General features: G+C 46.0%; 1 protein-coding gene across 1 annotated transcript in view; it reads right to left on the minus strand.

The window, feature by feature from the left end:
• TNS3 (tensin 3) overlaps positions 1–10,237 on the minus strand; it is an 81,168-nt gene extending 70,931 nt beyond the window's left edge. The window contains 1 exon segment of the mRNA XM_081168481.1: positions 10,167–10,237. Within this exon segment, the coding sequence (XP_081024607.1) occupies positions 10,167–10,222 (56 nt within the window). The 5' untranslated portion in view covers positions 10,223–10,237.
• Positions 10,238–14,371: the final 4,134 nt, after the last annotated feature.

Consider the following 14,371-nt stretch of genomic DNA (forward strand, 5'->3'; position numbering starts at 1 on the left):
GTTAAATTTTTTTCTAAAACTTTAGTCTTTTGTTTGTTCAGTTTGAATCCGGCTACCTGGCCAAATTGTCGAATTATCTCCACGATCAGTGTAATTTTGTCCTGCGGGAGCTGGTACTGTCCACTGTCAGCAAAGACCTCACCACCAAGGTCCAGATCAATACACCAATTAAACACCTCGTCAGCTGTGGCAAAACCAGATTCAAAATTAGCAGGGGATCCCAGACAGCAATCTAGCAGTGGTTGGTTTATAGAAGGGGTCAGCAACCTTTTTCAGCCGGGGGCCAGTCCACCGTCCCTCAGGCCATGTGGTGGGCTGGACAATATTTTGAAGGGGGGAAAATGAAAGAATTCCTATGCCCCACAAATAACCCAGAGATGCATTTTAAATAAAAGGACACATTCAACTCATGCAAAAACACGCTGATTCCCGGAGCGTCCGCAGGCCGGATTGAGAAGGGGATTGGGCCGCATCCGGCCCCCGGGCCTTAGGGTGCCTACCCCTGGTTTATAGCAACAGGACTCTCTAGGCTTGCAAGGTCATTCCCAAATGGTATTTCCTTTCTCCAAAAAAGTCCAGTGTAGACTTCTACTGTGGGGAACGTCCTGGGGCTTTTGGAGGAGGGACCTACGGGCTTGACCATGGGTAAGTGCCATCATGGAGGTAGAAAATCCAGGGGCTGGATGCCAACCGCGGGGTGGAGAGGAGGGTACAGGAGTTCAACGACACCCCCTGATGTTCTGGCTAGCTAGAATTGTTCAATGCAACAGAGGCACAACTGCCCCTTCTGTGAGCCCTATGGATGAAGCGAGTGATTACAACTTCCCATCTAAAATCCTTCCTGCTTTTGTCTTTCACCAAACTTAAGCAGCAACAAGCCAACCTCAGTGGCGTAGCGTGGGTTGTCAGCACCCGGGGCAAGGCAAGTAATTTGCGCCCCCTAACCCGTGGATTTTAGCACTCGTGTCTCCCAGATGTTGCACCCGGTGCGGCAGGCCCCCCCTGCACCCCCCACGCTACGCCACTGGCCAACCTTGTCTCGCAGGTGCTGATTCATTTCTGCTTGTGCATGGCAGCTCCGGGGCAGTAATTTAAAGCCAACAGCGAGAAAGATAAAAACACAATTAAAAAGTAAACTCCGTAAGTTACATCTCTTGGCATTCCAGCATGGAATGCAGGGGAGTCAGAGTGCAGCAAGCCCAGATTAAAAAAAGAAACTAACTAAAATTTTAAAGCATAACATCTTCTGAGCTGTGAGACCAGCTGCCATTCCTGGAGCTATCTGAAAGATTATTATGGGAAAGGAAAACCTCTTACAGCAGCAGAGATGCAAGTCCATTGAGAAAATAATCAATGTTCATGGCTGTTAGGATATCAGTTGAGATCATTTCTTACATTTACAAAAATTAAAAATGAGGCTACAAGGAAACGGACAGAATATGAAATGATAGTAATAAGAGATAGTATAATGACCAAGAGATTAATTTCATTCATATATGTAAAACACAACACCCCTATTGAGAACCCATTTTGCCCCCAACAAAATCTAAAAGGCTGGTGGGAATTATATTGGGATACAAACTTTGAAGAGGATAAAGGAAACAATTTTTGGACAAAAGCCCCATATAAATATCTCTCAGCTATCACTAGGGAACGTTCACTATCAATTGCTCCGGGGTGGCATTTAGCACCGAGGTGCCTGTCTTATGTAAAGCCCAATAGCCCAATAGCTCTCTGTTATGTTGGGAAGGATGTCTAATGACAGGTGCCTACCAAATGTGTGTCCACAGATGCAACTATTTTGGAAGGAGAGATCTCTCAGATTGCAGCTCAGACAATCCCAATAACCCAGCATAATTTATATACTTCAGATTTGGACCAATTAAGAAGTAAGGAATCAATAACACATTTATTAGCAGCAGCTAAAACGATAATATCCAGAACCTGGAAAACCTTGCAATTAATGAATATTGAACGCTAGTATACAGTGGTGCCTCGCAAGACGAAATTAATTCGTTCCGCAAGTTTTTTCTTCTTGCGAGTTTTTCGTCTTGCGAAGCACGGTTTCCCATAGGAATGCATTGAAAATCAATTAATGCGTTCCTAGGGAAACCGCCTTCAGACCAGGTCCGGGGACAGTCTGTCCCCTGACCTCTTCTGAAGGCTGGCGGTGGGAAGAAAAGCCCTTATTCCCACCTCCCGCCCCGCAAGCTCCGGGGACAGGAGGGCTTTGCTGCCGACCGCCAGCATTTTAAAAGCCCCTGCTGTCCCGGGGCGATTTTAAAATGCTGGCGGGCGGGAGCGAAGCCTCCGCTGTCCCGGGGAGATTTTAAAATGCTGGCAGGCGGGAGCGAAGCGTTCGCTGCCGACCCCCAGCATTTTAAAATCTCCCCGGGACAGCAGAGAAGCTCCGCCCCGCTCCCGGTGGCCGTGCAGACCTGCCTGCAGTCCCGGGACGGCAGGCAGCTCTGTGCCGCCATCCCGAGCGGGGCGGGACTTCGCTCCCGCCCGCCAGCATTTTAAGATCGCCCGGGGCAGCGGAGAAGTCTCCGCTGTACCGGGAAGGCAGGCGGGGGGGAGCAAAGACTTTTGCCCCCCCCGCCGGGCTTCAGAAGAGGTCCAGGACCTCTTCTGAAGGCCGGCTGTGGGCGAAAGTCTTTGCTCCCGACCGCCAGCAATTTAAAACAGGTCCCCGGAGATTTCCCTATGGGTTTTCGTTTTGCGAAGCAAGCCCATAGGGAAATTCGTCTTGCGAAGCGCCTCCAAAACAGAAAACCCTTTCGTCTTGCGGGTTTTCCGTCTTGCGAGGCATTCGTCTTGCGGGGTACCACTGTAATGTCATCTGGCAAACAGCCATAATGAAAAAGCTGTCACAAAAATTGAAGGTAGCAAGGGGAGAGAAAAAGCAAGATAATTTTTACACTGTATGGTATGATTTTATTAAATATACTAATGAAACAACACAGAGATGAGTAAGATGTACAGAGTATATGTCACAGGCTGGTTGGATGCAGAGGAGTGTTGGGAGACCCCATCTGGGGAACCCCTAAGGGAACCCCCTGGGGAAGAAGGCTCCGGGGGTTGGTGGTGGGACAACAATGAGAGGTCAGAGGGAGAAGAGGGAGCAGACTGGGAGGTGTCGGAAGCTGAAGAGGAAACAGGGCTTAGTGAGCGGGCAGAGTCTGGGGCAGAGAGCAGTTCAGACCCAGAGGCAGAAGTTGAAGCAGGAGAAGAGGGAGGCCAAGAAGCAGAGATGAGTCCGGCTGGTGAAGAGACACAGGCGTCTCTCCCTTCTACTGCGGCAAGCTCCCCTCCCCACCAGCTCTCCCAGAACCAGGAGAGGCATGAAGAGGGCCAAGGAGAAGTTACCTTCCCGCAGGTGCAGTCTCAGATTGCTGGGGGGGGGGGGAGGACCTGGAGAGCAGGGGACTTTCAGTCTCAGCAACTGCTTCATGTGTGCAAGACCTTCCAGAGATGAGTTGTGATGCTCATTAGGCCAGACACTCCTGTGCAGATCCTATTTTTGCTAATAAAAACTCCAGCTTGCCCACTGTGATTTCTTGCTGGCTCAATCCTGTCAGTATATTGCAATATGGCGTAGATAAGCAGGTACTACTCATTAGCTGACTTGTTTTGCTTTGTGTTTTCCAAGTTGATGGAATAACTCGTTTTATTGGTTTACTGTAATCACCTCATTATTATAAAATAATATGTTTAGTATTTTACCCACCTAATGACCCATTTTTTGTTAGTCATTCATGTTTTATTATTTGTGTGTACAATTTTGTAACCAGAAGATAAAAAGTATTTTAAAAGGGTGGGGGGAGGCATTCAAACAAATAACCCACAGCTTTCAATTTGAAACTGTTCAGTGATGGGTTGTTATCGCACGTGAACAGATGGCCAAGCATGCAAAAGGAAGGGAGATAGTAGTAATGGGGGACTTCAATTACCCGGATAGTTGTTGGACGTCAAACTCAGCCAAGAGCATAAGGTCAAACAGATTCCTCACTGGCCTTGCAGACAACTTCATTGTCCAGAAAGTGGGAGAAGCAACAAGAGGAACAGCCGTTTTAGATCTGGTCCTAACCAATGTTGATGACCTGGTTAGTGGGGTAGATGTGGATGGATCATTAGGCGCGAGTGATCATGCTCTTCTGAAGTTTACTATACAGCGGAAAGGAGCAGCCAAGCATACTAGGACTCAATTTCTTGACTTTAAGAAAGCCGACTTCATAAAACTTAGGGAAGTGCTGGGTGAGATCCCATGGACAGCAATACTAAAAGGAAAGGGAGTTCATGATGGCTGGGAGTTTGTTAAGAGGGAGATAGTAAAAGCACAACGTCAGGCAATACCAATGAGACGGAAACATGGAAGGTGCCTAAAGAAGCCAGGGTGGCTATCTAAAGAACTTTTAACTGAGTTAAGATTAAAAAAGGATGTGTACAAAAAAAGGGGGGAAACCACCAAAGAGGAATTCAAACAAATAGCCAGCACGTGTAGACACAAAGTCAGAAAAGCTAAAGCACAGAATGAACTCAGGCTTGCTAGAGAGGTTAAAAGCAACAAAAAAGGCTTTTATGGGTATGTCCATAGCAAAAGGAAGAACAAAGAAACAGTGGGGTCACTCAGAGGAGAAGATGGTGAAATGCAAACAGGGGACACAGAAAGGGCTGAACTCCTCAATGCCTTCTTTGCCTCGGTCTTCTCCGATAAAGAAAACAATGCCCGACCTGAAGAATTTGGAGCAAATGATTCAGCAAAGGAAACACAGCCCAGAATAACTAAGGAGATAGTACAAGAATACTTGGCTAGTTTAGATGTATTCAAGTCTCCAGGGCCAGATGAACTGCATCCAAGAGTATTAAAAGAACTGGCAGATGTGATCTCAGAACCACTGGCAGTCATCTTTGAGAATTCCTGGAGAACAGGCGAAGTCCCGGCAGACTGGAGGAGGGCAAATGTTGTCCCTATTTTCAAAAAGGGGAAAAGAGAGGACCCAAATAATTACCGCCCAGTCAGTCTGACATCAATACCAGGGAAGATTCTGGAGCAGATCATTAAGCAAACAGTCTGTGAGCACCTAGAAAGGAATGCTGTGATCACCAATAGTCAGCATGGATTTCTGAAAAATAAGTCATGTCAGACTAACCTGATCTCGTTTTTTGACAGAATTACAAGCCTGGTAGATGAAGGGAACGCAGTGGATGTAGCCTACCTTGATTTCAGCAAGGCATTTGACAAGGTGCCCCATGATATTCTTGTAAAGAAGCTGGTAAAATGCGGTCTTGACTATGCTACCACTCAGTGGATTTGTAACTGGCTGACTGACCGAACCCAAAGGGTGCTCATCAATGGTTCCTCTTCATCCTGGAGAAGAGTGACTAGTGGGGTGCCACAGGGTTCTGTCTTGGGCCCGGTCTTATTCAACATCTTTATCAACGACTTGGATGATGGACTCAAGGGCATCCTGATCAAATTTGCAGATGACACCAAACTGGGAGGGGTGGCTAACACCCCAGAGGACAGGATCACACTTCAAAACGACCTTGACAGATTAGAGAACTGGGCAAAAACAAACAAAATGAATTTTAACAGGGAGAAATGTAAAGTATTGCACTTGGGCAAAAAAAATGAGAGGCACAAATACAAGATGGGGGACACCTGGCTTGAGAGCAGTACATGTGAAAAGGATCTAGGAGTCTTGGTTGACCACAAACTTGACATGAGCCAACAGTGTGACGCGGCAGCTAAAAAAGCCAATGCAATTCTGGGCTGCATCAATAGGAGTATAGCATCTAGATCAAGGGAAGTAATAGTGCCACTGTATTCTGCTCTGGTCAGACCTCACCTGGAGTACTGTGTCCAGTTCTGGGCACCACAGTTCAAGAAGGACACTGACAAACTGGAACGTGTCCAGAGGAGGGCAACCAAAATGGTCAAAGGCCTGGAAACGATGCCTTATGAGGAACGGCTAAGGGAGCTGGGCATGTTTAGCCTGGAGAAGAGGAGGTTAAGGGGTGATATGATAGCCATGTTCAAATATATAAAAGGATGTCACATAGAGGAAGGAGAAAGGTTGTTTTCTGCTGCTCCAGTGAAGCGGACACGGAGCAATGGATCCAAACTACAAGAAAGAAGATTCCACCTAAACATTAGGAAGAACTTCCTGACAGTAAGAGCTGTTTGACAGTGGAATTTGCTGCCAAGGAGTGTGGTGGAGTCTCCGACTTTGGAGGTCTTTAAGCAGAGGCTTGACAACCATATGTCAGGAGTGCTCTGATGGTGTTTCCTGCTTGGCAGGGGGTTGGACTCCATGGCCCTTGTGGTCTCTTCCAACTCTATGATTCTATGATTCTATGATTCTATGAGCTCCATTAAGAACTTTAGATTAGCCAGGAGCAGATAAGGGACTGAAGGGCTGCTTACTACTTACTATATTCCTGATGTATAAACTGGCTGCATGGCCTGCTACACCTTCAGAAAAAGCCGACCATCTGAGAAAAAAGGGGACTGGCTTTTTAAAAATGGGTGTTCCCATAGCATCATGGATTACACTGTTATGTTAGAATGCACGTCCAGGCTACCTACCCAGGCAAGAGCTTGGTTTAGGCCACATGTGCCTGCTTAGCTGCATGTGATTAGAAGTTGGCAAGACCACCCAGGGATGTCTTTTGCTTTCGTCTTCTGTTGATGCAACAGCAATTATCCCACAGTTCTCGGGCACTGATATCGTTTCAGTTTCATTTACCTTGTGGCAGGAGTCCTGAGGTGGGCAAGCAGGAGCTGGTCTGCGCTTCCATCCTCAGGAAGTGCTCTCACTTTAGAGAGATTCTGCCTTCTGGCCTCCACTTGGGGAACAGATGCCACAAACTACCCAGAATTCCTCCAAGCAGTGAGGATTTCTCTATTCCCATCCAATAGGATACAATAGGGTGTCTGCTATAGATCACCAAGCCAGACTGAAGACCTGGAGGATGCCTTCCTACAGCTTGTTTGTGTTCTGGACTGCTGGCCGTGCTGGCTGGGACTAAGGCCACAGGTTAGATTTCCTTACATTAGGGGATGAGGAAGTGGTGCCCAAGGCCAAAGCAATACAGATGGTGTGACAGCTGATGGAGCAGGTCGGGCAAGCAAATAAATGAAATTATTAGATTTATTTACCACCTGTTCCTCTAAGGATTATGGCCACCACTGGTGAGAGAAAGGTATGGCCCCCACATTTTGCAGTGTCCTGTGCTAAAATTTGGCACACACACACACCCCCGGCTCCCCCACTCCATTTGACAGCATTGTTGTGGTGCTCTCTGAAACACGGCACCCGGTACGGGCTGCACCGGTTGCACAATCCTAAACCTGCCTCTGCAGAGCTTGTATTAGCATGAAATCAGGACCCATGCGAATAGAGCTAGGAGCAAGGACAACTGCAAGCAGAATAAAGTCACCCCCCCCCCCAGCATCAAAATTCAGAATTCTGTGTAGGATAACGTAATGCAGGAAGAGAGATGATGCGTTCATTTTTACAGATCCAGAGAGAAGGCCACTTAAGAATTGTGCATAGCTGAAAGGGGAAACGGTCATAGTAGATAAATTAAAGCAAACACAATACATGAAAAAGCTCTTCCTATAGTTGGCCGTGTTTTTTAAGGCACAGTCTGCTCACACTCCCGTGCAACAGTAGGCAGTGCAGTCCTTCAAACTGCTTTGGAATTACTAAGGTGATAGCAGTTACTATTACGATTTGTTAGCATTTGCATCCCATCCTTCCTCCCCATTATTCAGCTTTTCCGGGTCATGACTAAAGTGCTTCTGATGCACAAAACACCGTGATGAGTGGCAGAGTGCACAGAAATGCCGTTCTTCTAAATTATTTTGAGCAAATGGGGGAAATTCCATTAGTGGCCTAGACACAATTCATTGCATCCAGATTCATTAGGTGCACTTAAAGGTAAAGGTAAAGGGACCCCTGACCATTAGGTCCAGTCGTGGCCGACTCTGGGGTTGCGGCGCTCATCTTGCTTTATTGGCCAAGGGAGCCGGCGTACAGCTTCTGGGTCATGTGGCCAGCAGGACTAAGCCGCTTCTGGCAAACCAGAGCAGCGCACGGAAACGCCGTTTACCTTTCCCCCTATTTGTCTACTTGTACTTTAACGTGCTTTCGAACTGCTAGGTTTGCAGGAGCAGGGACCGAGCAACAGGAGCTCACCCCGTCATCACGGGGAATCGAACCACCGATCTTTAGATCGGCAAGTCCTAGGCTCTGTGGTTTAACCCACAGCGCCACCCGCGTCCCTAGGTGCACTTAGTAATCACTTAAATCCAGTTCCCACCAGTGACAGGCTGCTTTCTTCTCTGAGTACAGTATATAACTTTATTCTAACAAGACTCAAGCCTCAGGCCTCAGACAAGCTCTGCACAGGCCTGCTTACACCGATGGCAATTAAATTAAGTCATTACTAACTTGTCTCATAGATATTAGTAATGACTTAATATGCAAATGGCAAAAAGGGGAAGGATGCTCCAGTACAATCCCAATTCCCGACACAGTTTGAAGAGCTGTACAGCACAAGGCATTGCAGGTATGCCAATGGACAGGAAGTTGCATCTGCCATAAAACTGAATTTCTCCCCAAGCCTTTCAAAAATGATTATATTGCAAGTGGGGGGTGGGGTGTCGTACACTGAAGACACAATTTGACACCTTCCACCCTGACCATCCTCCATGGCTGCAATTACTGCCATGAAGCACCTTCTGCAAATGCTGCTCTGTGGGCTTCTGCTTTTCATGGATCCTTGTTTGCGGAAGAGAAAGGCTGTGAGAAAATCAGAACAGTTTATATTGCACATCCTCTCAAAGGGGCCAATGGAAACATCTTGTTCCTTTCGATCCCACGGCACTGCTCATCTGTGCCTTTCAAAGCAATGTTTGCAAGCACACCCAACCGCCCAAATAATGCTGCATTTATTTGCTGACCTGGAGCAGAATGGGAAAGGATCTCTCAAGGCTAAATATTTATTAAAGCCTCAGAGGGGATGTGTTGTTCTTTTTCCACTTCAGCAGCAGCTGTGTAGGTCTCCAGAGAAAAGCGCAGCAGCTCACTGGGAAAGCTTTTATGCAGTGAGAGACAAACAGATGTACTGCCTGGCCTGCCTTTCTACCAAACATTGTCCTCTCAATGGCTAGCAAGAGCCTCCCTCTCCAAACAAGTTCTACAATACTCATCTGCTTTCTGGTGAAGGGAATGGATGGGTAACTAGGGTTACCAACCCGAGCTGCCAGGCTGATTGCTTCTGTTCTTTTTGGCCAATTGTTGTGCCCTAATTCCTCTTCCCATTCTGGTATTACAAGGCCCACTAATTTAATCCTAAATTGAATGAATATTCCAGTCATATAACTTCAAGTCATGTTTGCATTGTAACCACTTCTATGAATATGTTATCTGTGTTTCTTACATGCAAACTGGGGTTCTCATGCTACATTTATTGTTTGGTATGATCAACAGGATCTGGTAATCAAGATCTGCTACTACGAAGGCAATTTCAGCTGCCTGTAAATCTGACTTTAGTATAGCAAACAACTCTGAAGAACTAAAATGGCTGAAGAACAGTGCTTAGCTGAGATTCCTGGATTGTAGGGGGTTGAAGTAGATGACCCTTGGGGTCCCTTCCTGCTCTGTGAGTCTATGATTCTGTGCTTAGCGTGGCAGCACCTGCACTTGGGAACTACCCATTGAGATCAAGCAGGCACCTTCATTGTACTGTTTTCCCACCCTGTGGCAGAACTGGACTGGGGGTGGGGAGGTTCTTCCTAAGCCCAAAGTTGCCATGATGGGAAAACAAAATGCAGAAGCCTGTCTGTAGTCATGTTGTGTGTGTGGCAAGTGTGTGTGTGTGTGTGTGTGTGTGCATATGCACACTTTGCACACAGGGCCCTTGGAGGGCAGCCTAACCCTCAGTGTGGACTTGGGCCAAAACATGGTTAACCACGCCTTTTATAATGCAGATTCCCTCTTATATGGGCCCAGCAAAATATACACACCCTCAAGAAGGGAAGGGTGGTGAAATGGATGGTGAAAGATGCAGGCAACGGCCCTCCGACTGTGGTGAAGGGAGGGAAGTATGGTACTTGCCTAAACAGAAGTATATGAGAAGATAAATGAAAATACCTTTTCTGGGATGGTTGCATTAAAGCAGAAACTTTATCATCAAATAATTTCTTCATAGCAAATCTATCTAGGGCTTGATCTGCACTGCTGAGAGAAGGGGAGGAAAAAATTATATTGTTTTCGGGAGTAGCTTTGCTGCTCTGAAATCAGGATATTTCATAGATTCATACCAACTGAATCACGTTCTGGGTTAATTGGCAAACGCACTCGATTCTAGATCTGATAGGGCCATTATTGTTTGAACATGGATCTTTTTACAGTAGTTGCCTTGGCAATCTTTTTCGTTTTGAAAACTGGCCAAAAACGTATTAAAATGTGGGTGCTTCTTTCCCTGCTCCACCAGGACAAGACAAGCCCTGACCCTCAGGCACATTTTTAAAAATGAGTCATAGAATCAATTAGCACATTTCAACCTTAGAAGGGTAATTAACTACATACTTAAGGAGTGGGGGTGGGAATTGCTATGCAACATTCTCCTCATTTTCAACCAAGGTTAGTTGCTTTGGTAACTGAAGCTCCACTGAGTGCCAAGAATGACTTTCTGCCCCTATTGAAATGCTCCATCCACCTGACATTTGCTCTGAACCCAAGGACAGAAAACAAGTCCAACCCTGGAGACTTCCTACCTTTTCTTGTGCTTTTAGTAGGGCAGAGGGAGACTCAGTGCATGGAGCCATCAGGGCAGTGCTTTAAGCAAGGGAAGTCACAGCTGTTTCCCTGCCATTCGAATACCAAAGCATGCTTTAAGATGAGCTCTGGGTCCTTCTGGAGGAAAAAGAAAATTATGGGCCCAATGAAGGATATGGAACAAAGATGCAGCACCATTCCAGCTATGTAGGCCTGGACCGGCTCATCCTCTTGGATGCAAGGCTACTAAGCCAGCCCAAGAAGAGCAGGCTAGAAGTACAACTACATTTTTAAAAAGAAAGGAAATTGGAAGTTGTGGAAAGATATGTATATCCTCCTGGCTGATTCAGAAGTTATCCAAAAGAAAAACGCAAGAAACCCAGTCATCCTTTTATTCACACATATGACAGTGACTTCTCTATCAAGCACAAGTTCTTGACATAAACTGGCTCATGCTCCTCTCCACATGGAAGATGCACATCATTCACCAAACATGCCATTGCACTAGCGCTGCCAGTTTTAACACTAAATACATTACTTCGGGTAAATGAGCCATCATAACTGCAAGAGGGCCATGAAAAATTGTGTCTTGGGCTTTTTAGACTCATCTACCCATTGGCTGCCAGGTGTGATTCTGCCCCTCCAAATCCCCGCAACGGGGTGAGCTCCCATTGTTCAGTTCCAGCTCCTGCCAACCTGGCAGTTCGAAAGCATGAAGTGCAAGTAGATAAATAGGTACTGCTCCAGCGGGAAGGTAAATGGTGTTTCCATGCGCTGCTCTGGTTTGCCAGAAGCGGCTTAGTCATGCTGGCCACATGACCCGGAAGCTGTACCCCGGCTCCCTCGGCCAATAAAGCAAGATGAGCGCCGCAACCCCAGAGTCGGCCACGACTGGACCTAACAGTCAGGGGTCCCTTTACCTTTTATCCAATTGGGGGGGGCATTGGCTGCCAGGTGTGATTCCGCCCCTCCAAATCTCTTCTACCCCACTATCGCAATTCCACTGTTGGAGGCACAGGGCAGATTTTGCTCAATGCAACTGAATCTCAGACTGCAGTCCACTAGCATCTCCAGGCCTCAACAGGCACCACTGAGAACCAAACTCAACCACATCTGTAGATCTCAACCTATTTGTACAAATAGCTAGGCCCTGGATTCCACTTCTTGGTCATTTGATATGGCGGCAAAGATACAGAGTCCAGGTACTGGCTATACTGATCAATCTTGGAAGTGAACAGGCACCATTGAGGATCCTGTCTTCTCCACTTCGTATTTTAATCTAGCCTTACCTCATCATGTGCCCTCCAGAAAAATGAGTCTGGACCCTGCAGTCTTCATCAGAGGCCCTTGTCCATGTGCCACACAAGAACAGACCTTTCCAGTGGTGGCCCACCAGGTGTGGAATGCTCTCCACAGAGAAACATGAACTAATGTGATCTATTCTTTTTGGTGTTTGGTTTTTATTCATTTGTACTTATTATGTTATTGAATGAGCATTTTAGTTATTTTGTATTATATTTGTATTGTTTTAAATTTTCTGACTTTAGCTGTTTTTATCCATTGTATTTTATCTTGTAAGTCACTTCAAAACTTTTAAAGTTAAAAAGTGACCAACAAATGTAATAAATAATAATAAATAAATCATGCTTTGGACTGCGAGTCCCACATTCCCTGACCACTAACTGCACTTGCTGGGGCAGATGGAAATGGTACTCTAAAACATTTGGAAGGGGTGAGGTTGGGGCTTTAGACGTAGGCAAGCGGAAGACCTGCTTCCTCTTACCTGGCAGACACACCTGCAAAGGGCATGTATGCAGATATCACTACTCCTATTCTTCCTTTTCCACCCTATAAACAGAAAAATCAGCATTTCATTTTATTTTATTTAATTCTTATCCCAAGGCAGTTTACAAAACCCTGAGATTCAGTAGCATTCCACCCTCTTTTCATACTTTTTCAGTATTTTATGGTATTTTAAAATTATAACAATATCAAAACAAAGCAATAAATTGTAGCAAAGAAGCCCAAATGCAACTTGGAGTAGCTCTGTGTCGATATTTCTTCCCTTCAGAGAATAGATTTGGTTGTTATTCAAGACAAGTCTAGGCATCTTTGCAATGTCTGGCACGATACGTTATAAAATATATATATTCTGGAAAACAAGTGTATTCAAAAATGATTACTAGAATCTTCTTCTGACACCTATGATTTATAGCAATGACTGTATTTTAAGACCCTTTTCACAATGTTTCAAAATCTTATTAAAATGTATGACAAGCAATTAGTACAAATTACTGATAGATAATTACTTAGTCAACATATCTATGGTGGGAAGTTCAGATTGATGAACAAATGGCACACTGATATACTGAGTTAAAAAAAAAAGTGTTTTTAAAGTAGGGGTCAGCAAACTTACCAAGCCCAGGCCGGTGCACTCCCCCGCAGACCTCTTGCTGGGCTGGAGTGTGTGCAATTTCCGCACACGTGCTATTTCCGCACACACTGGAGGAGGCACGGAAGAGGCGTCCGTGACTTCCTGCAGCCAATAGGAAGCCGCTCCAGCATAGCGGAAGTGAGTCCCCGTGCCACGAACCAGTGCCATGCCGTTTAGCTCCACATGGGGACTGACCTTAGCTGGCCCGGGGGCCGTTGTTTGCTGACCCCTGGTTTAAAGTGATACTGCTACAAAACCAGTTGATTTTTTGCAAAACAGAAACTTGTTTTAGCAAGAATTTCTGTTTGAAGATGCTGCTGGAGAACATTCCTGATTGGTGGCTCCTCCAACAGGAAGACTCAGGCAGGTTCCCTTTTGCCGCCTCTCTAGGGAAGGCGGAGTCATCCCTTTCTGCAGACCAGCCTGCAGAGCCGACAACTCCCGGAGTCCTTTGTAGGTTCTCCATTGGTCGGAGAAAATAACAGGCCAACCAGAGAATATTGAGAAGCAAAGCAGCTCATAAGCCTGATCTTTATTGAACTGTTGCAACAGGGTGCTCCCCTCACATGCAGGAGAAGGAGGACCCAGAACCAAGGTCTGCCCGCCCTTATATAGACATTTTAAATTGCCTGTCCTGGAGTCCAAGACCACCCCCAGAAACATCATACCTACACCACATACCTACAACAGAAATCTGAGAGTGTTGTTTATCTCCTGTCCGGCAGGCTACCTGTTAATGGTTACTTGATTGGATACCCTGGGGATCCTGGCCAGTCTTTTGTAAAGACAAATACTTAGCAGCCAAGCATACTAGGACTCAATTTCTTGACTTTAAGAAAGCCGACTTCATAAAACTTAGGGAAGTGCTGGGTGAGATCCCATGGACAGTAATACTAAAAGGAAAGGGAGTTCATGATGGCTGGGAGTTTGTTAAGAGGGAGATAGTAAAAGCACAACTTCAGGCAATACCAATGAGACGGAAACATGGAAGGTGCCTAAAGAAGCCAGGGTGGCTATCTAAAGAACTTTTAACTGAATTAAGATTAAAAAAGGATGTGTACAAAAAATGGAAAAGGGGGGAAACCACCAAAGAGGAATTCAAACAAATAGCCAGCACGTGTAGACACAAAGTCAGAAAAGCTAA

Source organism: Podarcis bocagei, assembly GCF_964188305.1.
Source record: "Podarcis bocagei genome assembly, chromosome: 13".
Taxonomy (NCBI): Eukaryota; Metazoa; Chordata; class Lepidosauria; order Squamata; family Lacertidae; genus Podarcis; species Podarcis bocagei.